Source organism: Salvelinus namaycush, chromosome 9 (genome assembly GCF_016432855.1).
Source record: "Salvelinus namaycush isolate Seneca chromosome 9, SaNama_1.0, whole genome shotgun sequence".
In the NCBI taxonomy this organism is placed as follows: domain Eukaryota; kingdom Metazoa; phylum Chordata; class Actinopteri; order Salmoniformes; family Salmonidae; genus Salvelinus; species Salvelinus namaycush.
Genome location: NC_052315.1, coordinates 15,328,593 through 15,352,068, shown reverse-complemented (window position 1 = coordinate 15,352,068; position 23,476 = coordinate 15,328,593). Strand labels below are relative to the sequence as shown.

General features: G+C 42.8%; 1 protein-coding gene across 1 annotated transcript in view; it reads right to left on the bottom strand.

The window, feature by feature from the left end:
* Positions 1 to 23,476, bottom strand: part of abca7 (ATP-binding cassette, sub-family A (ABC1), member 7) — a 42,774-nt gene that overhangs the window by 933 nt on the left and 18,365 nt on the right. The window contains exons 16-47 of the mRNA XM_039001391.1: positions 22,458 to 22,662; positions 21,985 to 22,098; positions 21,724 to 21,895; positions 20,553 to 20,684; positions 19,468 to 19,607; positions 19,161 to 19,298; positions 18,736 to 18,956; positions 18,294 to 18,351; positions 17,808 to 18,010; positions 15,369 to 15,495; positions 14,921 to 15,066; positions 14,653 to 14,777; positions 14,134 to 14,226; positions 13,508 to 13,700; positions 13,160 to 13,254; positions 13,009 to 13,047; positions 12,720 to 12,825; positions 12,552 to 12,626; positions 12,276 to 12,445; positions 11,804 to 11,981; positions 11,035 to 11,150; positions 10,599 to 10,743; positions 10,186 to 10,309; positions 3,027 to 3,156; positions 2,557 to 2,680; positions 2,373 to 2,435; positions 2,121 to 2,227; positions 1,696 to 1,837; positions 1,426 to 1,560; positions 1,215 to 1,318; positions 987 to 1,079; positions 450 to 699 (exon numbers count right to left, since the gene is read on the bottom strand). Of these exons, the coding sequence (XP_038857319.1) occupies positions 450 to 699; positions 987 to 1,079; positions 1,215 to 1,318; positions 1,426 to 1,560; positions 1,696 to 1,837; positions 2,121 to 2,227; positions 2,373 to 2,435; positions 2,557 to 2,680; positions 3,027 to 3,156; positions 10,186 to 10,309; positions 10,599 to 10,743; positions 11,035 to 11,150; positions 11,804 to 11,981; positions 12,276 to 12,445; positions 12,552 to 12,626; positions 12,720 to 12,825; positions 13,009 to 13,047; positions 13,160 to 13,254; positions 13,508 to 13,700; positions 14,134 to 14,226; positions 14,653 to 14,777; positions 14,921 to 15,066; positions 15,369 to 15,495; positions 17,808 to 18,010; positions 18,294 to 18,351; positions 18,736 to 18,956; positions 19,161 to 19,298; positions 19,468 to 19,607; positions 20,553 to 20,684; positions 21,724 to 21,895; positions 21,985 to 22,098; positions 22,458 to 22,662 (4,263 nt within the window). The remainder of the gene's footprint in view (positions 1 to 449; positions 700 to 986; positions 1,080 to 1,214; positions 1,319 to 1,425; positions 1,561 to 1,695; positions 1,838 to 2,120; positions 2,228 to 2,372; positions 2,436 to 2,556; positions 2,681 to 3,026; positions 3,157 to 10,185; positions 10,310 to 10,598; positions 10,744 to 11,034; positions 11,151 to 11,803; positions 11,982 to 12,275; positions 12,446 to 12,551; positions 12,627 to 12,719; positions 12,826 to 13,008; positions 13,048 to 13,159; positions 13,255 to 13,507; positions 13,701 to 14,133; positions 14,227 to 14,652; positions 14,778 to 14,920; positions 15,067 to 15,368; positions 15,496 to 17,807; positions 18,011 to 18,293; positions 18,352 to 18,735; positions 18,957 to 19,160; positions 19,299 to 19,467; positions 19,608 to 20,552; positions 20,685 to 21,723; positions 21,896 to 21,984; positions 22,099 to 22,457; positions 22,663 to 23,476) is intronic.

Sequence of the window (23,476 nt, the reverse complement as noted above, 5' to 3'; positions counted from 1 at the left end):
GGATCTTAAAGGAGCATAGGGGGTTTAAAGGGTGTGTGTCTCAGTCACCAGATTTGAACCCAATTGAACACTTATGGGAGAGAGTGGTGCCTGAGACAGCTTTTTCCACCACCATCAACAAAACACCAAATTATGTAATTTCTCGTGGAAAGATGGTGTCGCATCCCTCCAATAGAGTTCCAGACACTTGTAGAATCTATGCCAAGGAGCATTGAAGCTGTTCAGGCGGCTTGTGGTGGCCCAATGGGCTATTAAGATGCTTTATGTCAGTGTTTCACTTACTTTGGCAAACAACTGCTAGCCTCTTCAGTGTAATCTGACATTTTATAATCTACTTCTTCCCTCCCTTCTCTCCCCACATTGGAGTCTTTGCTACTGATTCTATGAAGGAAATCCCCCAGCCTCAACCTTTAATCATCCCACGTGACTGACACCTGAATGACCTCTACCTGATCCAGGGTGGTCTGTGACACTGAGTAGTCGGCGATGCCCAGCTCCTCATGGTTGTTGGAAAGCACATCGAAGACCCGCGCCAAGGAGCAGGAGTGGGAGGGCAGCTGGTACTGCAGCACGTTCTGGTGCCTCTCCTTTAGCTCGATGCCCGGGAAGGAGCCCTTGATGTAGGTGTCCACCGGGCACGGATCCTCGGGAGGCTTGGTCCCCAACAGGCGCAGGACGATCGTGTAGCCGTCCCCGAACCTGTGGAAAAGATGACAGTGGAAATAGGGAGAGGGATTTGAAAGTCTTAAAAGAGTGCCGGTTTAGATACTGTATTAAATGTGTATGGAGATTTGTATTGTGTGTTAAATTGTATAATGGGTTAGGTCTGTATCATAATGATATTGGCGAGTGAAGGCCTATAAAAATGACAGTATCACTGAGTTTAGGCCAATTTGAAGTGTGATCATATCTATACATTGACAGTGATCATGTATGTTACACTAAGATACCTTATAAAGAGAGTCAAATCAGCAGTAAACTTGTACCTGTTCTTAAGGTGCTGAACGGAGCCCAGACACTGGAACCTTCCGTTCACCATGATGGCCATTCGTGTGCAGAGAGCTTCGCATTCCTCCATACTGCTCACACACACATACAGCAAAACACCCCATTATTAGCCAATGTTCATACCGTACAAGTGTTAAGACTTCAATTAAATAGACCAAGTTTGAGGCCTAGGAGGGTGCGCTGTTGGCATGAATAGCACCACTTACCTGTGGGAGGTGAGAACAACGGCCCTTCCCTCCTTGATGACGCTCAGGATGCAGTTCCACAGGAATCTCTTGGCCTTGGGGTCCATGCCAGTGGTGGGCTCATCCTATAAACAACAGGAGTGCAGACGTAACTGTAGGTTAGAGGAGATATGAGAAAAGGAAAGCATCATCTTATTTTAGAAATCCACTCACTCCTTTCTCTCATACCTACCAGGAATATAACAGGAGGAGCTCCGATCAGGGAGATAGCAGTGGAGAGTTTGCGTTTGTTGCCTCCACTGTAGCCTCCGGCCTCTCGCTCTGCGTACTGGGTCAGCCCCAGCTTCTTCACTCCCCATTGAGCCACCTTAGAGGGACACAAGTTACATTTGTCAGGACATTTTCTAAGACAAATGCTATGGGTGAATTGCTACCCTATTCACTTGGTGTGTAGCTAGGTCGTGTGTGTGTGTGTGTTTTTGTGTGCGTGGGTTTTAAGCACCTTGGCCACAGACTCCTCTGGCACCCCTCGGAGCCTAGCGTAGAACTCCAGGTGCTCCCTGCCAGTCAGCAGGTCGCAGATGGCATCAAACTGGGGGCAGTAGCCCATCAGCTGGTGGACCCGCTCCATCTCCGTCAGCACACTACATATCACATAGTACAGGTAAAATGTAGGGTTAGTGCGGTAGGAATTATCATTATGGATACAATGAATGTGGGAACAGCATTTCTAGACTCACTTTCACTCCCTCTTATGTCATTGAGAGTAATTTTATTTCTTCCATGATAAATTATTTATATTACTTTCTTTTTCACAGCTACTCAGCATATGAATAATGTCATAAAATAGCAGGAAGGAAAGCGCAAACATATTTGGTATATCTACAGAGTAAATGGTGACCGCTTAATCAAACTGGTCTTACTTACCTGTGATGACTGAGAAATGCTTCTCCATAGGTGATCGCAGTGTCTCCAGTCAGCATGCGAAACGTGGAGGTCTTCCCAGCCCCATTTACCCCCAGCAGGCCAAAGCACTGACAGGGAGAGGCAGAGAAAATGCAACACTCACAGTCACACCTATCTAAAACATGTATAGTGTGCTACTCAATGCCCTCGCTAAGTGCTCTATAGAGTCAACAGTAGATTTGTGGGTGACAGAAACACAGCTCTATTTCTCACCTCTCCACGAGGAATACCCAGACACAGACGATCTACTGCTGGCTTCTTGCCAGCTTTGTACACCTGCATAAACACAGGGTAATCCGTTTAAACCCCTTAGAGATTATATCCCATGCATTTAAACCTAAAATACAGTAGATGACCCAACTTTTTCATCTACAAGTCCAAAGTTGGTTTTACTTGCCTTACTCAGGTCCATCATGGTGAGTATATCGGCTTGGGCTTTCCCACTCTTCACTCTCTCTCTCTCCCTGGCGATGTCCTCGTCCTCCGGGCCAAGAGGCGGCAACTCAGGCTCAGAGCAGGGCCTGGAAGAATAGACTTATGAGTAAGATGACCTGAGAAGTACTGAGCCCATAAAAATGTTATGATTTCACTGATCTGACACTATGGAGAAGAGGTAAAGATTTCACCTATAATGATAGCAATACTATAGTAATGTGTTTATGTCGTTTTCTTCACTAGGTCTTAAAGTGCTTTTGCATTGTGTCGGAGTGCCTCACTCAATATACCTAATCACATTGTGATCAGGAATAATTTTGAGCAAAGAATTAGGAAAGATGCATTTGACAAGCACAGTATTTGAAAAGGGATCTATGAATGAGATTACATTTTACCAACTGAAATACCAGCAGCAGAGGTCACAGTACCTACCTGCAGTTGACAAAGAATTTGTACTGTAGCAGTATTGTGAAGAGAAAGAACACAACACCCTCCACAGCCATGGCAAACAAGTTCTTCCCCACAAAGTCCCATTCCAGGGGGTCCAGGGTCTGCTTTGCGCCTGTGGACATGGGTACCCACATGGAAACAATGAATTCACTTCAAACCAGATGATGTCGTTGGCACTGATTTGATGTTGACAATTTAGATGAGTATTATCATTAAGAACTCCTCTTCTCTCAACAGAGAAAGCCACATTTTACTAAACTATATGGAATTCTTTTAAGAAGGTCATACCAAGGATCATTTAGCTATATGATTTAGAATTTTAAGACCCCTTCAGGTATTAAAAAAAGATCAATAAAAAGGTTTTTTTATGAAAATTGTAATTTGGCCTTAAATTTGCTATTAGCCCATACAAAGTCATTGATTTACAGATTCACTACAATGAACGATAGATACTCCTCCCCAAATATCTAAAGGAAGTTTGTTCTGAAGTGTCGGTTTTATATCTGAGAGATGTTAGTAAGATCAGAAAACATGTTTTTATTTTACCCCTTATTTCTGGCACTATCCCTATATACAGTACCTATCAAAAGGTACCTACTCATACCAGGGATTTTCTTTATTTGTACTATTTTCTACATTGTAGAATAATAGTGAAGACATCAAAACTATGAAATAACACATATGGAATCATGTAGTAACCAAAAAAGTGTTAAACAAATGAAAATATATTTTACATTTGAGATTCTTCAAAGGAGCCACCCTTTGCCTTGATGACAGCTTTAGTGTATAGCCCAAAGTGTTCAAACGCTGCAGATTGACTGTACTGACTTCAGACGAGTCCCAAGACGCTTCTTGTAGAGCAAAATGGAGAACACCATCGAGTTTGTGAGAGTCTCATCATTCCATAGAGGGGTCACAGTAGTTTGTAGGCCAAACCGTTCGGACGCTACAGGCGATTTTGTGAGAATACCGATTTTCGGGATGTCTCATGGTCTGACAAACACTGCTCAAGCCCTGTCACCTTTCACTGCAGATACGGAAGTGCAACATCAGTGGATGCGGTGGATTGAGATGTATCCAATGCAAAAAAAACAAATCTCTTTTTTTATAGGGATTTTTTATTATTATGCTAATTAGATTTCAACGGGGCCACAAAATCGACTCTATGGGGTTTTAAAGTCACCATTAGTCTCAAGGTAAAATCCCTGAGAGGTTTCCGTCCTCTCCTTTAACTGAGTTAGGAATGACACCTGGGTGACACTGAGTTAGGGACTGGGTGTATTGGTACACCATCCAAAGAGTAATTAATAACTTGACCATGCTCACAGGGAAATTCAATGTCTGTTTTTGTTTACCCATCTACAAATTTTGGGGCGGCAGGTAGCCTAGTGGTTAGTGTTGGGCCAGTAACCGAAAGTTTGCTGGATCGAATCCCCGAGCTGACAAGGTAAAAATCTGTCGTTCTGTGTTCCTAGGCCTTCATTGTAAATAAGAATTTGTTCTTAACTGACTTGCCTGGTTAAATAAAGTAAAAAAAATTGGTGTCCTTTGCGAGTCATTGGAAAACCTCCCTGGTCTTTGTGGTTGAATCTGTTTTTGAAATTCACTGCCCTGAGGGACCTTACAGATAATGTGTGGGGTACAGAGATAAGGTAGTAATTAAAAATCATGTTAAACACTATTATTGCAAACAGAGTGAGTCCATGAAACTTGTTAAGCACATTTTTACTCCTGAACTTATTTAGGCTTGCCATAACAAAGGGGTAGAATACTTATTGACTCAAGACATTTCAGCTTTTCCTTTTTAATTAACTTGTAATTTAAAAAAAATTATATTATGGAGTATTGTGTGTAAGCCAATGACACAAAATCTGAATTTGATCCATTTTAAATTCAGGCTGTAACAACAAAATGTGTATAAAGTCAAGGGGTGTGAATACTTTCTGAAGGCACTGGATATGCCAATCCCTCAGCCAGGAAATATCTGCTCTGCTCCGTTCAGAATCACTAGAAGCAGCAGACAAGGCAATCCAATTTCACCTTTGCTACTCTTATTATCCATGGAACCCCTGGCCCAGGCAAATTCATCAATCGAATGAAATAACACCAATTTCCCTCAAATCTACTGATCACTTCTCATTAAAAACAGACAATATTTTATTATATCTAGACCAGGTATTCCCCCAGGGGTACACGCAATGCCATCGGGAATACGCAAGATAAAAATGTGATTCACAATTATTTTATATATATAATATATAAAACCTCACATATATTTCATATTTAAATTTTTTAAACGTTGTTTTTCCTTCACATTTTCAAACAGTCCATTTATATTTTTCAACAGGGCTATACATTTGGGTGAGGTTTTTTTCTCACCCGATTAGCCTCGTTTCACTGTCAAAAATAAAATTAAACCATCTAGTGTTCAGCGAAATAACAATGTCAAATACAGGTAGTGTCACGTTCCTGACCTTATTTCCTTTGTTTAGTCTTGTTTAGTTGGTCAGGACGTGAGCTGGGTGGGCATTCTATGTTATGTGTTTCTATGTTTGGTTTAGGGTTGTCAACTAGCCTGATATGGTTCTCAATCAGGGGCAGGTGTTTTACGTTTCCTCTGATTGGGAACCATATTTAGGTAGGCTGTTCTCACTGTTTGTTTGTGGGTGATTGTTCCTGTTCATTGCGTTCTTCGTTGTCTGTATGTTCACATGTTCAGGTCTGTAGCGTCGTTAGTTTCATTTCCGTTTATTGTTTTGTTCGTTTTGTCAAGTGTTCCAATAAATATGGAAACGTACCACGCTGCAATTTGGTCCTCCTCTCTTCCACCTAACGACGAGCGTTACAGGTAGCCTAGTCAAATAATTAACATCCAATCACATTAACCGTTACTCTCTCACGGGAATTCCACTAACAGTCTGTATGTAGCCAAACGTTGCTGCTGCTCATGTTGGTATCTGTACTGATGGCGCAAAAGCCATGACAGGGAGACATAGTGGAGTGGTAACACGCATGCAAGCAGTTGCTCCTGACGCCACTTGGGTACACTGCAGGATCCACCGAGTGGCTCTTGCTGCCAAGGGAATGCCTGACAGCTTGAAAGACGTTTTGGACACAACAGTGAAAATAGTTAACTTTGTTAAAGCAAGGCCCCTGAACTCTCGTGTATTTTCTGCACTATGCAATGATATGGGCAGTGACCATGTAAAGCTTTTACACATACAGAAGTACGCTGGTTATCAAGGGGCAAAATATTGACACGTGTTTTTGAATTGAGAGATGAGCTTAAAGTTTTCTTTACTGACCATAAATTTCACTTGTCTGACCGCTTGCATGATGACGAGTTTCTCACATGACTGGCCTATCTGGGTGATGTTTTTTCTCGCCTGAATGATCTGAATCTAGGATTACAGGGACTCTCCACAATTATATTCAATGTGCGGGTCAAAATTGAGGCTATGATTAAGATGTTGGAGCTTTTCTCTGTCTGCATTAACAAGGACAACACACAGGTATTTTTTTGTGTGCAAATGAACTCAAGCTTACGGACAATGTCAAATGTGATATAGCGAAGCACCTGAGTGAGTTGGGTGCGCAATTACGCAGGTACTTTCCCGAAACAGATGACAAACAACTGAATTCGTTATCCCTTTCATGCCCTGCCTCCAGTCCACTTACCGATATCTGAACAAGAGAGCCTCATAGAAATTGCAACAAGCGGTTCTGTGAAAATTGAATTTAATCAGAAGCCACTGCAAAATTTCTGGATTGGGCTGCGCTCAAAGTATCCTGGCTTGGCAAATTGCGCTGTTAAGACACTGATGCCCTTTGTAACCACGTACCTATGTGAGAGTGGATTCTCGGCCCTCACTACCATGACAACTAAATACAGGCACAGATTGTGTGTGGAAAATGATTTAAGACTGAGACTCTCTCCAATACAACCCAACATTTCAGAGTTATGTGCATCCTTTCAAGCACACCCTTCTCATTAACCCGTGGGGAGTTATTCACAATTCTTGATGAACAAATAAGGTTTTATATGTAAGATGGTTAAATAAAGAGCAAAAGGATTGATTATTATATTATTATTTGTGCCCTGGTCCTATAAGAGCTCTTTGTCACATCCCACGAGCCGGGTTGTGACAAAAACCTCACACTCATTCTTATGTTTAATAAATGTATCGTATAGTGTGGCAGGCTTACAATGATGGCAAAAAAACAACATTTGAGAGTGCGCTGACCCTGGTGCTAGAGGGGGTACGCAGCTAGAGGTTGAATGCTTTAAGGGGTACAGGACTATAAAAAGTTTGGGAACCACTGATCTAGACAATGTATCTCAATCACTCCCAAACACATTGAAGATTACAGATTATTTTATAACTTGAAAAAAGCTGAATTTAACTAAATCAGCCCTACTGAATCTCAAGACCCCGATGGAGGACTCCATCTCTAATTATGAAATCCCAATTGTTTCCCATTTAAAATATTTAGGAGTATATATAAATAAAAATAGAAAAACCCTTGAATGAGTAGTTGTGTCCGAACTTTTGACTGGTAATGTATTTCCTTCTTTAGATAAAACCATTGCCAAAAACTTTAACAGAACGCTCAATTCAATTCAACTTCAGTAGATAGAATAATATTCCAGTTGCTTTAACCGGCAGAATATCTATTGTCAAAATGAATATATTGCCACGGCTGAATTTCTGTTGTTCAATGCTTCCCATGGCTCCCCCCTTCTGGCTATTTGGATCAAATTCATAGTGCGGTCTCAACATTTATAGTGCCTTCAGAAAGTATTCAGCCACCTTGACTTTTTCCACATTTTGTTAGGTTACAGCCTTATTCTAAAATTAATAAATAAATAAAATTCCTCTCAAACTACACACAATACCCCATAATGACAAAACAAAACAGGTTTTTAGTACAGGTTTTTATACTTGGGGGAGTTTCTCCGATTCTTCTCTGCAGATCCTCAAGCTCTGTCAGGTTGGATGGGGAGCGTTGCTGCACAGCTATTTTCAGGTCTCTCCAAGAGATGTTAGATCGGGTTCAAGTCCGGGCTCTGGCTGGGCCATTCAAGGACTTCTCCTGAAGCCACTCCTGCGTTGTCTTGGCTGTGTGCTTAGGGTCGTTGTCCTGTTGGAAGGTGAACCTTTGCCCCAGTCTGAGGTCCTGAGCAGGTTTTCATCAAGGATTTCTCTGTACTTTGCCTCGATCCTGACTAGTCTCCCAGTCCCTGTCACTGAAAAACATCCCCATAGCATGATGCTGCCACCACCATGCTTCACTGTAATGATGGTGCCAGGTTTCCTCCAGACTTGACATTTGTCATTCTGGGCAAAGAGTTCAATCTTGGTTTCATCATACCAGAGAATCTTCTTCTTTAGGTGCCTTTTGGCAAACTCCAAGCGGGCGTGCATGTGCCTTTTACTGAGGAGTGGCTTCCGTCTGGCCACTCTACCATAAAGACCTGATTGGTGGAGTGCTGCAGAGATGGTTGTCATTCTGGAAGGTTCTACCATCTCCACAGAGGAACTCTAGAGCTCTGTCAGAGTGACCATCAGGTTTTTGATCACCTCCCTAACCAAGGCCCTTCTCCCCCGATTGCTCAGTTTGGCCAGGTGGCTAGCTCCAAGAAGAGTCTTGGTGGTTCCAAACTTCTTCCATTTAAGAATGATGGAGGCCACTGTGTTCTTGGGGACATTCAATGCTGCAGACATTTTTTGGTAGACTTCCCCAGATTTGTGCCTCGACAGAATGCTGTCTCGGAGCGCTACAGACAATTCCTTCGATCTCATGGCTTCGTTTTTGCTGACATGTACTGTCAACTGTGGTACCTTATATAGACATGTGTGTGCCTTTACAAATCATGTCCGATCAATTGAATTTACCACAGGTGGACTCCAATCAAGTTGTTGAAACATCTCAAGGATGATCAATGGAAAAAGGATGCACCTGAGCTTAATTTTGAGACTCTGTTGTTTTTTATTTGTAATAAATTTGCAAACATTTCTAAAACCTGTTTTCGCTTTGTCATTATGGGGTATTTTTTTATTTAATCAATTTTAGAATAAGGATGTGCCGTGCTGCTGGCCTCAGGACTACCTGGCCTGATGACTCCTTGCTGTCCCCAGTCCACCTGGCCGTGCTGCTGCTCCAGTTTCAACTGTTCTGCCTGCGGCTATGGAACCCTGACCTGTTCACTGGACGTGCTACCTGTCTCAGACCTGCTGTTTTCGAGCGGTAGCGATACTCTGAATTATTGGCTATGAAAAGCCAACTGACATTTACTCCTGAGGTGCTGATCTGTTGCACCCTCGACAACCACTGTGATTATTATTATTTCACCCTGCTGGTCATCTATGAACATCTTGGCCATGTTCTGTTATAATCTCCACCCGGCACAGCCAGAAGAGGACTGGCCACCCCTCATAGCCTGGTTCCTCTCTAGGTTTCTCCCTAGGTTCTGGCCTTTCTAAGGAGTTTTTCCTAGGCACCGTGCTTCTACACCTGCATTGCTTGCTGTTTGGGGTTTTAGGCTGGGTTTCTGTACAGCACTTTGTGACATCAGCTGATGAATTTGATTGATACCGTATCAAAATGTGGAAAAAGTCAAGGGGTCTGAATACTTTCCGAAGGCACTGTATATGGCAAGTTAAACAATCTTGGAAAAAGGGAAGGACGTAGGAGGACTATCCGTACCAAACTTTAAATGGTATTTCCAGCTATGATGGCCTATGGAGTCCCTTGCAAAACCCAACTACCGAACCATCCAATGATGTGATTTATAAATAAATTATCCTGAAAGAACTGATCTCTATAATATATAAACAACTTTTGGAACGCTCATATTATGAGATAGCCATTAAAAAAGTATGGTCCACAGATCTAATTGAATCTGAACAACCCTGTAACTGGAACAGAATATGGAAAAATATTTCCTTGGCATCCCTTAATCCGAACCACCAATTTATACATTTTAAGTTTGTTCACAGACTATTTAACACCAAGGAAACATTTTACGATGAAATGGAGAATGCGGACTGTTTTTTTTGTACCTGTAAGCCCTCCCTCTGGGAAAAAAATACTAAACTAAATAAAAAGTTGGTCACAATAAAAAATGGTATTATTATACCCAGTCTCTGGAAAGCGTCCGACATAGCCTGGTTCTTAGCCATGTCGATGAGGCCTCGACCCAGACAGAAGTGGGGGAAGATCAGGAAGACTTTCTTTAGGATCTTGTTGATATCGTTCAAGTGCTGAAAAGCAGACAGACGAGTTCATGTCTGAATACCATAGTAAAATAACATTCAAATCTGATTTGTTAATCTGCAGCCATGTTTGCTTCCAGTAACAGTGGCAAACATTTTGCAATTGTAGTGGTGCAAGCAAGTTGAAAAAACAACAACATTTAAAGTAGTACACTGTTGTACCATGTAACCAGACAGCCTCAGCTGACCGAGTGTTGGTTGTAAATCTAAATATCAGCAGAGCCCTGAGACTAATCAGTAGCCCTGATATAATATCATAGTCAAGTGCATGACCCACCTGATCTACGAACAGCTCCAAGACAAAGGTGGCTATGCTGCCGTTGATGCCGATGAAGAGGTTGATTGAGGTGAGGACAACATAAGCAGTGCTGGGGACACTGAACAGGAAGGAGGCTGGATACATGAGAGGAGTGATAGACCAGCTGAAATGGAGGATAGATAAATTCTAATCAGTAAGAAGGAATTTGTTGCGTAATGCACCATGAACTTTGCTAAGAACAACTCTATGTAACATTCTTTAAAGGAGACCTCAGCTATTGAAATAAAATAAACATTGATATGACCACTCAAGCAAACATACTGTCGTAGTGATGTTTGAAAAGATAATTCAGAATTTTTATAATTGTTTATTACTGAATGTAATAAAGTGCACATACAACATCATTAGTTATGAGTGCAATGATAACAAAGCCACCAGTGTCCATGGCCCTTACCCATAAAGCAAGAGCAACAGGACCAGAGCAGGGAGGTTGGTTTCAGACACATAGGACTGCTGCTGGAAGCAAATGAAGATCAGGACCACCATAGTGGCCGGGACTGTATAGTTCAGCTGGGAGAAAGTAGAAGGCCAGTTAAGTACAATTCAATAGAGATGAGACTTATCCCCTGGGTCCAGTTTTTCAAAAGTTATCTATCAGGGATTTCACCTATCGGATATGGTTAAATGCATAGAAATATAATAAATAGAACAAAGGCAAGTCAATGATTCGGCCATTCTATTTCTATGCATTTAATTTGATCCGATAGGCGAAATCCAGATCGATAACATTAAAAAAATTGTGCCCTGCAGTTACAGTACATGCCACTGATTGATAGAGAGACACAAGGATTGAAAGGAGACGTTTTACTGTCAACATTATCAGGCTTCTGAAACATAGACAATACATGCCTACTTTCATTCCCCTTGTCTCTTTTTCATCAGTTATATTATTCATAAATTATTTATCTTGCATGTATTGTTTTCTATTGTTAGGTATTACTGCACTGTTGGAGCTAGAAACACAAGCATTTCGCTACACCTGCGATAACATCTGCAAAATGTGTACACAACCAATAAAATTGTATTTGATATGATTTGATATAAAGTTGATATTTGAGCCAAAACTCAAGGTAACTAGTGAATAAGGCCCTGGAGTGCACCTTTAATATTAGTGCTAACAAAACAGGTATCAGTTAAGCCTATCAGGATGGTGGGAGACTAACCATGTCCCAGGTGAAGTTAGCCAGCCAGTAGAGAATGGGCCGGACTCCGCTGACAAACTGAAGGTGCTTGGCTTTGCTGACCCTCTCCTCGATGAGAAACAGCACAAAGCTGGCCGGCACAAAGGACATGGAGAAGATCACACAGATGGACACCAGAACATCTACTGAGGTGGTCATCCTGAAAACAGAGAGGCAATGAGTATGGTAAGCACAATTTATTCTGTATTTTGATGGCAGAAATGATTAGTCACTTTTAAGGCCAGTGGGGTATCATGTTTTCCTACCTATCACATTTTCATACTAAGAGTACTCAACCTGCTCTGTACAGTACAATTATTGTCTAATAGTGCTTACAACAAGCAATTCCAAAAAGAGGGATTTGATTCGCTCCGACACACTAAGCTTAGGCTTAATCAACAATGGGACTTATTGGTGTGAATTGAATAGGAAACTAGAGAGACAGAGAGCTTACATGGCAATTTCAGTGAGCTGTTCCTTGGTGAGGTTGAGAGGGTGGTTGTAGACGGTTATGCCATACTTCATTCGCTCTGGCCCTGGGGGCAGGCTGGCACGGAGCAGGCCATTGTTCATGACATTGACAAACGATGCCATGGCGTGCCAACCCTTGTTGTTATACCACACCTAGCAGGGGTGAGGTAGAGCTTAGGTAACGGTGAAACAAAACACAGATGCACATGCATACACACACCCACAGTTGCTCACACACACTCATCCTTTGACCTCTCACCTTAACATTGTTCTGACTATTCAGTCCACCCAGAAACTCTGGTAGGCGACCCAGGAGCTGATCCAATGAGCTATTCTGTGAGAAAGAAAGAACCAGACATTAAATAGAGACAACAAAGAAACTAAGAGGAAACTTGACGTTGAGGGTGTAAAAGATTTCAACTCCTACCTGTGCCACTTTGTAACGTGATCGTATAGACATGACTGAGTCCTCCATTTGGTAGGCCTGTGGGACAGCCTGAGTACCTCTGCCCCCCAGAGAGAAGCCCCCATATCTATAACAGAAACAGACATCACATTTACATCAGAGTAGATGGACTGCAATGTATTAGTAATCTCTCTTGGACAGCATCTGACCAAATTATGCAAGATTTTAGTTCTGGGTTAACCGAGATTAGGGCTGTAGATAAGTGATGTCTATGATTTTACATGGTGAGTAAGTATCCCACTCCACTTACCTGAATTCATTGATCCACTTCTTAGTGGCTGAAGTTAGGCTGAAACCGTAAGATTGTAAGAATAAATTAATTTGTAAGCTGGAAAAAAACAGATTTAATCACAGTAATACTTTCCAACAAAGAAAACAATCAAGTGAGAGGTATAAGAGACCTTTTCTTCATTATCTGAGGGTAAGTCTTGACCAGGTAGTCCGAGATATTGCGGCCGGTCATATTCTGCAGGATATCCCCTGTCAATCTCTGGACCTGTGGAACATAGAAACAAGTTCCAGTACACACAACAGTATGTGGACATTTAGGTATTGGATATTTATTTAGGCAGGTAGCTAAGTCATTGAGAACAAATTCTCATATTTTAATGAAAGTCTGTCATAGGAGATTAGTTACAGTACCATTATTTATGCAATGTTTAACCACTGAGAACAAAGTAACAGTATATATAATGCAATGTTTAACTATAAGAAGAATAAAGTAAAAGTGTTTATTATGAGGTATTGACCTGTGGAGGGGGGATGCCTCCGGCTCCTTCGGGGCATTCTGGTAGCATCCTGCGGACCTCCTCAGAGCTGCACTCACAGCCAGGAGATGGCTTGTCTGCAGTCCAGTTGCCCCTGTTGAAGAGCTGCCAGGTGGAGTAGAGAATCTGGGGCCTCATGAACATGCCTTCCTCCTCCTGCAAACACTGAGGATCCCTGCAGGGGACACATCCTAGCGTGAACATGCAAAATACGCCACGACACCCAATCGAGGAAACATAGGCCCAACTTAAATCTCTTATGTTCATGCTAATATGCACTGTCCCTCCAGCAGTGTCCTTGGGAAAAGTCAATAGCACTAAGTCACAAGTCATGTGGGGAACCTGGTGAATGACAGGTCCATAATAGAATGAACCCTCTTTCTCATAAAAACACACCTTTACGTGCAAACGAACTGAGAAAACATTGAGACAACAGAAAAAACCTAGTTGGTAATGCCGATAATGAAGATAGTGGTTTACACTTTAAAATAACACATAAGTGTCTGCTTTCCTTTGTGGTTGCAACTGGACTAGCCAGGTAACACAGTGTTGTGTTTCTACAGTACGTGTTGCTTTAGTAGAGGAGAGAACCGAGGAGAAGGCCTTACGTGCTGTTTTCCATGCACTTGGTTCCAAATCCAGGCCGGTCCAGAAGGGCATCCAGCAGATTCTGAATGGCAGGATCCCCAGGGGCATCGTTGCTGGAAAGAGGACACCACACAGATAAGGTTCAATACAAACAAAGGAAAAATAGGAAGACAAAGCAGAATCTGGCAACATGGGAACAACTGACTCCTTGAAGCTCCAGTCCAAACATTTATTAGAATGTTAATCTAATAATTGCCATTCAAGACTACAGATGTAGGATCTTAATCTGATCACCCTGTTGGAGGAGAACTAAAACTTGTAGTATATTTGAGGTTTAAAAAGGCTTCTGTAGTTTGTCATTTTCGGACTTGATTTTCCCTTACGAAAAATGTATTAACCCCTACAAAAATGTCCATTAATTATAATCCACATAATAATCCACATTTCCTGTTGCTGCAGGATTATTTTCCTGCTGTAGAAAACTGGCTCATATTAAGATCCTACATCTGTACTTGAAATCAATAGATGTAGGTCTTTACCTGAAGAAGGTGTACTGTTCCCCGTACATCCAGGGCTGTAGCTGGAGCGAGGGGTACTTTCCGAACGGAGGGACGATGAGGCTGAAAAGGAGAGCGATCAACACAAACACAGCAGGCAGCACGATCTGAAACACAAGGACATGGTGTCACAATAGCCTGTCATTGGTCTCTCTTCATTGCATCACATGCTTGTATTTTAGTTCATATCAGACCTTTTATTTGATAAGGTCAACTGATTGAGAATAAAGTCAAGTTTATGAGTCTGCACCTGAGCGAAAAAGCCCCTGCGACTGCGGAGGGCATACAGCCACCTCTTGATGAAGAGCGCACGCAACTGCTGCCACGTCAAACCCCAACCGGTTAGAGGGACACCGCCATGGCCATCCCCACTCAGCAGGTCTGTCTCCTGGGGCTCTGAGTGCAGGAAAGGCCCAAGCATGGTGGAGAGAAAGAAACACATTGTTCATTGAGCCAAACGACTCTTATTCCAACTGCTGCAGTTAGTGTTAGGGTTAGAGAGCTGAGCTTCTGAAAAAAGGAAGTTAAAGGCCCACTACTGTAGGTACCTTGCTTGCGAAGCCGTTTTCTTCCTGGCAGCAGTGCAAAGAAAGAGTCAGAAAGGAGGACAGACCATGTTAAATAACAACACAGGAAGACTGTGTTTCTAGGCGTGTTTCTATGTGTGTGTGTGTGATTATGTTTCCCCTTGTGTTTACCTGGATCCTCAGATGGCTCTCCAGACAAGCCCTGTCCTTGACCCTGCCCATGGGGTGTGTCGGCTTGTCCTGGGCTGTCCTCTGGGTCCACGTCCACCCCTGTCTCCTCAGCCACTCTCAGAAAGATCTACAGGAACAGATGACATTTTAAAACATCTTCTGCCTTGTGTGTTGGAATCAAGTAGATAAATGTCATGTTTCCATTAAGCAATAAGGCCCGAGGGGGTGTGGTATATGGCCAATATACTACGGCTAAGGGCTGTTCTTATGAACGACGCAACGTTTTTTGGCCATATACCACAAACCCAGAGGTGCCTTATTGCTATTATAAACTGGTGACCAATGTAATTAGAGCAGTAAAAATAAATGTTTTGTCATACCCGTGGTATACAGTCTGATACACCACGGCTGTCAACCAATCATCATTCAGGGCTCACAGTTTATAATAACTAATAGAGAACTCAGAACTCTAACACAAAAATGCAAAACTCTGGGGAGAGAAAGGATCTGCTTGGAGCCAACCTATTGACTTATCAAACGGGATCTTTTCTGGTAATCGTGGTAAGCTGGCAGCCTAAGCACATTACCGTGACAGTAACTCCACAAATGTACTATTCCGGGTAAACCCTGCTTAATCTAGTTAAAGCTGAGTTTTAACTGTCCACAAGAGGTTCAATGGATGGCTAGTAAATACAGGTCAGTTTAGTGCAGTCATGACTATATTTAGGATGAGCTTCATGTAACTTTGGCCTGTTACACGCTAGTGTCTACGTAATATAGTGCTTAGAACAACTTCTGACGCAAAGCCTCTTTAAGCCCTAAATGTGTGTGAGAGAGACTGTGTGTATGCCAATGTGTGTGTTATGTGTGTGCTAATGCCTGTGTGTGTGTGTGTGTGTATGTGAGAGAGAGAGTGTAGCCCATTACGAGCAAGAATGCTGACCTCATGGCCAGCATGAGCTCCGGTCCAGCCCCCCCCCCCCAGATGTGTCTTTGTAGTGTGTGTGTGTGTGTGTGTGTGTGTGTGTGTGTGTGTGTGTGTGTGTGTGTGTATACAGTGCATTCGGAAAGTATTGACTTTTTAATTCCGTTACAGCCTTATTCTAAAATGGATTAAATAATATTTTTCACACAATACATTTTTGCAAATGTATTAAAATTAAAAACAGAAATACCTTATTTACATAAGTATACAGACCCTTCACTATGAGACTCGAAATTGAGCTCAGGTGCATCCTGTTTCAATTGATCATCCTTGAGATGTTTCTACAACTTGATTGGAGTCCACCTGTAGTAAAATCAATTGATTGGATTTGGAAAGACCCACACACCTGTCTATATAAGGTCCCACAGTTGACAGTACATGTCAGAGCAAAAACAAGCCATGAGGTCGAAGGAATTGTCAATAGAGCTCCAAGACAGGATTGTGTCGAGGCACAGATCTGGGAAAGGTGCCAAAAAATATCTGCAGCATTTAAGGTCCCCAAGAACACAGTGACCTCCATCATTCTTAAATGGAAGAAGTTTTGAACCACCAAGACTCTTCCTAGAGCTAGCAGCCCGGCCAATTTGAGCAATCGGGGGAGAAGGGCCTTGGTCAGGGAGGTGACCAAGAACACGATGGTCACTCTGACAAGAGCTCTAGAGTTGTTCTGTGGAGATGGGAGAACCTTCCAGAAGGACAACCATCTCTGCAGTATGCCACCAATCAGGTCTTTATGGTAGAATGGCATACGGAAGCTACTCCTCAGTAAAAGGCACAAGATTGAACTCTTTGGCCTGAACGAATGGCGTTGGCAGCATCATGCTGTGGTGATGTTTTTCAGCGGCAGGGACTGGGAGACTAGTCAGGATCGACTTGATGAAAACCTGTTCCAGAGCGCTCAGGACCTCAGACTGGGGCGAATGTTCACCTTCCAACAGGACAAGGACCCTAAGCACACAGCCAAGACAACGCAGGAAAGGCTTCGGGACAAGTCTCTGAATGTCCTTGAGTGGCCCAGCCAGAGCTCGGACTTGAACCTGATCTAACATCTCTGGAGAGACCTGAAAATAGCAGTGCAGCAACGCTCCCCATCCAACCTGACAGAGCTTGAGAGGATCTACAGAGAAGAATTAGAGAAACTCCCCAAATATAGGTGTGCCAAACTTGTAGCATCATACCCAAGAAGACTCAAGGCTGTAATAACTGCCAAAGGTGCTTCAACAAAGTACTGAGTAAAGGGTCTGAATACTTATGTAAATGTGATATTTCAGTTATTTTTTAAAGATTTCTATGCTTTGTCATTATGGGGTATTGTGTGTAGATTGATAAGGGAAAAAAACAATTTAATCAATTTTAGAGTAAGGCTGTAATGTAACAAAATGTGGAAAAAGTCAAGGGGTCTGAATACTTTCCGAATGCACTGTATATGTGTATGTGTGTCTCCTTTTCCTCACCTCCTCCAGGGTGGTGTCAGACAGGCCGTAGCTGGTGATGCCCAGATCAGCCTGCCTCCTGTCAAGCTCTGTGAGGAAGATGGCCAGACTGCTGTCCTCTGCCGACTTCTGGGGCAGGTTGATGACCGCCTCACGCCCCACGTCCTCCACCAGCCGCGCCCCGGGGATGTGACGCTGTGCCAGGGTCAACAGGGCAGCCAGGTCTGCAGGGGAGAGGGAGCGGGAAGGAGAAAGAATAACTATCAGAGGAGGTTTGAAACTTCACTGTCCAGAAACATGCCCTAACCCCACACTAGATACTTGTGTAGACCGATCTGATCCCCTCAGATCAGTCTGTAGGGGGGGTAGAGGCTCGCCATTGGGTTAGCTATGGACGAACAGAACAGCCAAGCAAATGGTTGTTTTTTCAGGTGTCTACAATAATGGCGAGCTGTCAACACACAGCTAGCAGGATGTCACTAAGTGACTTTGGGTTGGAGACCCTACCTGAGCCGCTAACATCACTGCCCAGACCTGTGTCGTCACTCATGGAGGAGTCGCTGTCCTGAAATACAGAGGGAGAGCCAATCAGCAAAGGGGTCATAGTTCAGTGATAAAAGTAATAACCTTTAGAATCCCACAGTATACATAGCCCTATTGCGATAGTCTACAATAACCTCCTCATCTCCTCTCTGAAGTAAATGAGACAAGGAGAGCCACTTTTGACTATTAAGATGCACTGGTAAAATGGTCTTCAGGGCCCATATTCACAAAGTGTCTCAGCGTTAGAGTGCTGATGTAGAATTAGTTTGGTCTTTTAGATCTTAATTATGAGGACAGGGGGACCTGTTCCTAGATCAGAAATCCTATTCTGAGACGCTTTGTGAATAAGCACAATGTATTCCTGAGAAAATTTCATTTGCAGGGGTATACACAATCTCTCACTCACCTTTGTGGCAGGGGGCAGTTTGGTAGCGCTGGCACTACTGGGGGTTCGAGTATCCAGTCCCTCCTTCTTGACGACGGTGAGGTAGTAGCCCATCCCCAGCTTGGCCTTGAGGAAGAGGGGGGAGCCGCAGCAGCACAGCTTCCCCTGGGAGATGATGGCTATGCGGTCTCCGAGAAGGTCAGCCTCATCCATGTAGTGGGTGGAGAGGATGATGGTGCAATCTGATGGAGAGAGAAGGAAAAGGAGAAAAAGAGAGTGAAAAGATCTAGTAGATTAAATAGTATTCAATTTAATTATATTTCACCTGAATTGACATGAAATGATAAACTCCGCCACCAAGTTAGACCAGGGATTTCTGGAAATCCTGGGAATTTTGGCAAAGTTCACAGAAAATGTTGCAACCCTTGACACAGTTCAGGGCTAACCTTTGCGGTACTTGAGCAGCAGGTCCCAAATGCCTCGACGGGAGTAGGGGTCCACCCCAGCTGTGGGCTCATCCAGGACCACCACCTTCGAACCCCCCACAAATGCTATGGCCACCGACAGCTTCCTCTGCATACCACCTGAGAGTAGAGGCAGAGACAGGGGGCGAGCGAGAAAGACAGACACAGAGAGACAGAGAGTATGGTATTATATATGTAGTGGCTGTTGAAGGATATATTATATTGTAAAGTATACAGCTGAAGGCCATATTTGTAATGGATGTTGAGTAGTAGAGGGAGGGAGCCATACCAGACAGGTTCCTGGTCTGTTCGTGGCGTTTGTGCAGCAGGCCCACATCCTCCAGGAGAGTGTCCAACTCCTTCCTCACCTCATCGCCTGATAGGCCCTTCAGACGACCATAGAACCACACATGCTCCTCTACGGTCAGACTATACAAGAATAACAAGGTTAAAGTCAGAGGGCTGATTAAGTAACATCAAACTCTTTTACATGTACAGTGGGTAAATGTTTTAAGATGGAGCCTGAGGGGCAAGAGATTAAGTGAATGGGGCCTTTCGTTATCTTGATTCCCTCTAGTGATTATTCATCTTTGTCATTGTTATATCAGTTATATAAAGGTGCAATATGCAGAAATTGCCTGATTTCCAAATATCTGATTTCCTGATTTCTAAAATTCGAATAGTCCGCCCTAATTTCAATTTATGTGACAAAACAATAATCACTGGACCATCTAAACCGCTGTGAAATATATTTTCAATATCCCAAAATATTGTATTTTCAGCTGGTGTACAAAACTAAACGCAAAAGACGCAAAAACGAAACTTAAGAACGGGAAGCATAGAAATAGCACACATAGAACAGATCTACTGATTCTTAGACTTTCTTTCAATGAGAAGGACAGATATATAAACTCACATTACTCAACATGTCCAAAAAGTTAAATATTGCAGCTTTAACATTACCAAGGAATTCATCTATGTCGGAAGATAGAAAACAAGCACCACAGATAAATGGAGTCAACATGGTATGCACTACAATATAATGAAATAGGATAAATTACTTAATGACATGTATTCAAGAGATATAGAGTAGAAATATTAGGGAAAGGGGGATAACTAGTCAGTTGTACAACTGAATGCCTTCAACTGAAATGTGTCTTCCACATTTAACCCAACCCCTCTGAATCAGAGAGGTGCGGGGGGCTGCCTTAATCGACATCCACGTCTTCAGCGCCCGGGGAACAGTGGGTTAACTGCCTTGCTCAGGGGCAGAACGACAGATTTTTAACTTGTCAGCTCGGGGATTCGATCCAGCAACCTTTCGGTTACTGGCCCAACGCTCTAACCACTAGGCTACCTGCAGCAGGGGCTTACATGTCAAAAAGGACATTGTGCTGAGGACACACTCCCAGGGTCTTCCTGATGATGTCCATGTCAGTGCGGATGTCCATGCCCTTAATGTACACAGTCCCAGCCGTGGGGGGAAACAGACCCGTCAGGATAGACCTGTCAATGGAAATGAACTGCGTATTATGCATTATAACCAGTGGAGGGTAAAAGCATGTAAATAAAACTTACCCACCTTTTGCTGAGAAATGCATCGAAAGTATAGAAATTACTTTACTCACCACGAACGGCAGAGTTTACCCATTTGTTCTTTAACTACTACATGTCACGTTCCTGACCTGTTTTCTGTTATTTTTGTATGTGTTTAGTTGGTCAGGGCGTGAATTGGGGTGGGCATTCTATGTTTTCTGTTTCTATGTTTAGGTCAGGTGTAATTAGCCTTATATGGTTCTCAATCAGGGACAGGTGTTTGACGTTTCCTCTGATTGAGAACCATATAAAGGTAGGCTGTTCACACTGTTTGTTTGTGGGTGATTGTCTCCTGTGTCCGTATCTGTGCACCACACGGGACTGTTTCGGTTTGTTCGTTCGTTTGTTTGTAGTCTGTACCTGTTCGTGCGTTCTTCGTTATATGTAAGTTCACATGTTTTAGGTCAGTCTACGTAGTTTGTTATTTTGTTTATTATCAAGTGTCATTTCGTGTTTCGTCGTTTTGTTTAAATAAATCATTATGTCCAATTATCACGCTGCGCTTTGGTCCAATCCCTACTCCTCCTCTTCTTCCGAAGAGGAGGAGGACACCCGTTACACTACATCACCGATTATAAGTTAGAACCCTACATTAGAGCTTCAAAGCACATTCATAAGCAACTCATAACACCTACATAAGCACCACAAGTACAAGGGCCCTAGATTAGACCTGTCAATGGAAATGAACTGTGTATTTTAGCATGATAACCCTAAATTAGAGGTTCATAGAACATTCATAAGCAATACATAAGCAGTACAATGGCCCTCAATTAGCGCGACGGTATGTACCACATTCATAAGCAATACAAAACACCTACTGTACATAAGCACCACATTCATTTCTATGTGTCTGTAATGTAGGTGCAGGTTTACATGGTGGTGTTGGCTGTTGTACTTCATTTTAAAACATTCTATATTGATTCAATGGTTCTTAAAGCACAGCCTTTACATGGTGGTTGTTTTGCCAGCACCGTTGTGCCCCAGGAAAGAGGTGATCTGCCCTTCATAGAACTTGAGATTGAGGTGGTTGACCGCCAGCTTGGCACCTTGCTTGTAGATTTTGACCAGGTTGCGGATGGCCACACCCAGTATGAGGTGAGAGGGGTCGGCTTCGATGCGATCTGAGACAGGTACAGAGAGGGAACCTCAGGACCATAAAATGGTGGCAGTTTTTTTTTACATCATGTGTTTTTGTGTGTGTTTTTCTTACCTCCTCCCTGTCCCCTGGGAGCCGGAGGGATGGGCATGCCGGCCTCTAGAGGAATTCCTCCCCAATAGTTCAAACTGAACACGAAGTTCCATGGCCTGGGGACCCCATATTCACCTGGACAAAAGATCCCAACAACATGTGTTTAGTCAAACCAGTATAAGTGCAGTTTTACTATCTGCAAAGGTGCACTGGCATTGCAGTTATATGTTCATTATAATATGTATTTTAATATGCACTTCTATGCAAAATTCCATGAAACCATAGAGCAGTTAGAAAAAAATAACTTAAACCATTAATTTCCTTACCTGGGAAAACAGCTTTAATGTACCTTACCTGGGAAAACAGCTTCAACGTACCATACCTGGGAAAACAGCTTTAATGTACCTTACCTGGGAAAACAGCTTTAATGTACCTTACCTGGGAAAACAGCTTCAATGTACCATACCTGGGAAAACAGCTTTAATGTACCTTACCTGGGAAAACAGCTTCAATGTACCAGGTGGCCAGAGCGTAGATACATGCATCGATATGCAGCATGATTATGGAAGTGGTGAAATTGTAGGTGTCTCCCTCCATTGGGCTGGAGTGCAGGTTGAACCACTGTATGCCCACTCCTTGTTCCTCGTACTGGGAGAAATACTCACAGCCAAAGCCAAAGGCCACAGGAGAAAACAGACTCTGTTGGGAGAGATGAGAATCTTAATGGATACTGCAGTATTACCAGATTGGATGGGTTCATTTCATATATTTATACAGGTGTTTCCATTGAGATTCCAAACCTCATTTAAAAGAGCGACTTATCAGCAGCAAGTAATGGGTTTAATACAGTACCATAATCATTCTTCCTTATAAACAAAAAACGACTTGTGCAAACCTTAACAAAACACAACAAAGAGAATGTGTAACATGATTACTCACTGCTAGGACACGGTGTGTGGTGGTGAGAATGTGTATTATAAGGACTCACTGCTAGGACACGGTGTGTGGTGGTGAGAATGTGTGTCACGCCCTGGCCTTAGTATTCTTTGTTTTCTTAATTATTTTAGTTAGGTCAGGGTGTGACATGGGGAATGTATGTGTTTTTTGTAGTATCTAGGGTGGTTGTAAGGTTTAGGGGGTTTATTAGAGTAGTTGGGTTTATGTTTAGTATAGTAGTCTAGCTGTGTCTATGGTTGAGTGTAGGTTTCTAGGAAAGTCTATGGTTGCCTGAATTGGGTCTCAATTAGAGACAGCTGGTTATTGTTGTCTCTGATTGGGAGCCATATTTAAGGCAACCATAGGCTTTAGCTGTTTGTGGGGAATTGTCTATGTTAGTGTGTAATGGTCAGTGTCAGCACCATTTTGTATTTATAGCTTCACGGTCGTCTGTTTGTTGTTTTGTTTTGTTTGTTCCTTCTTTAAATAAAAAAGAAGATGTACTTTCCACGCGCTGCGCCTTGGTCCAATCTCTCACCCAAAGACGATCGTGACAGAATTCCCCACCAGAATCGGA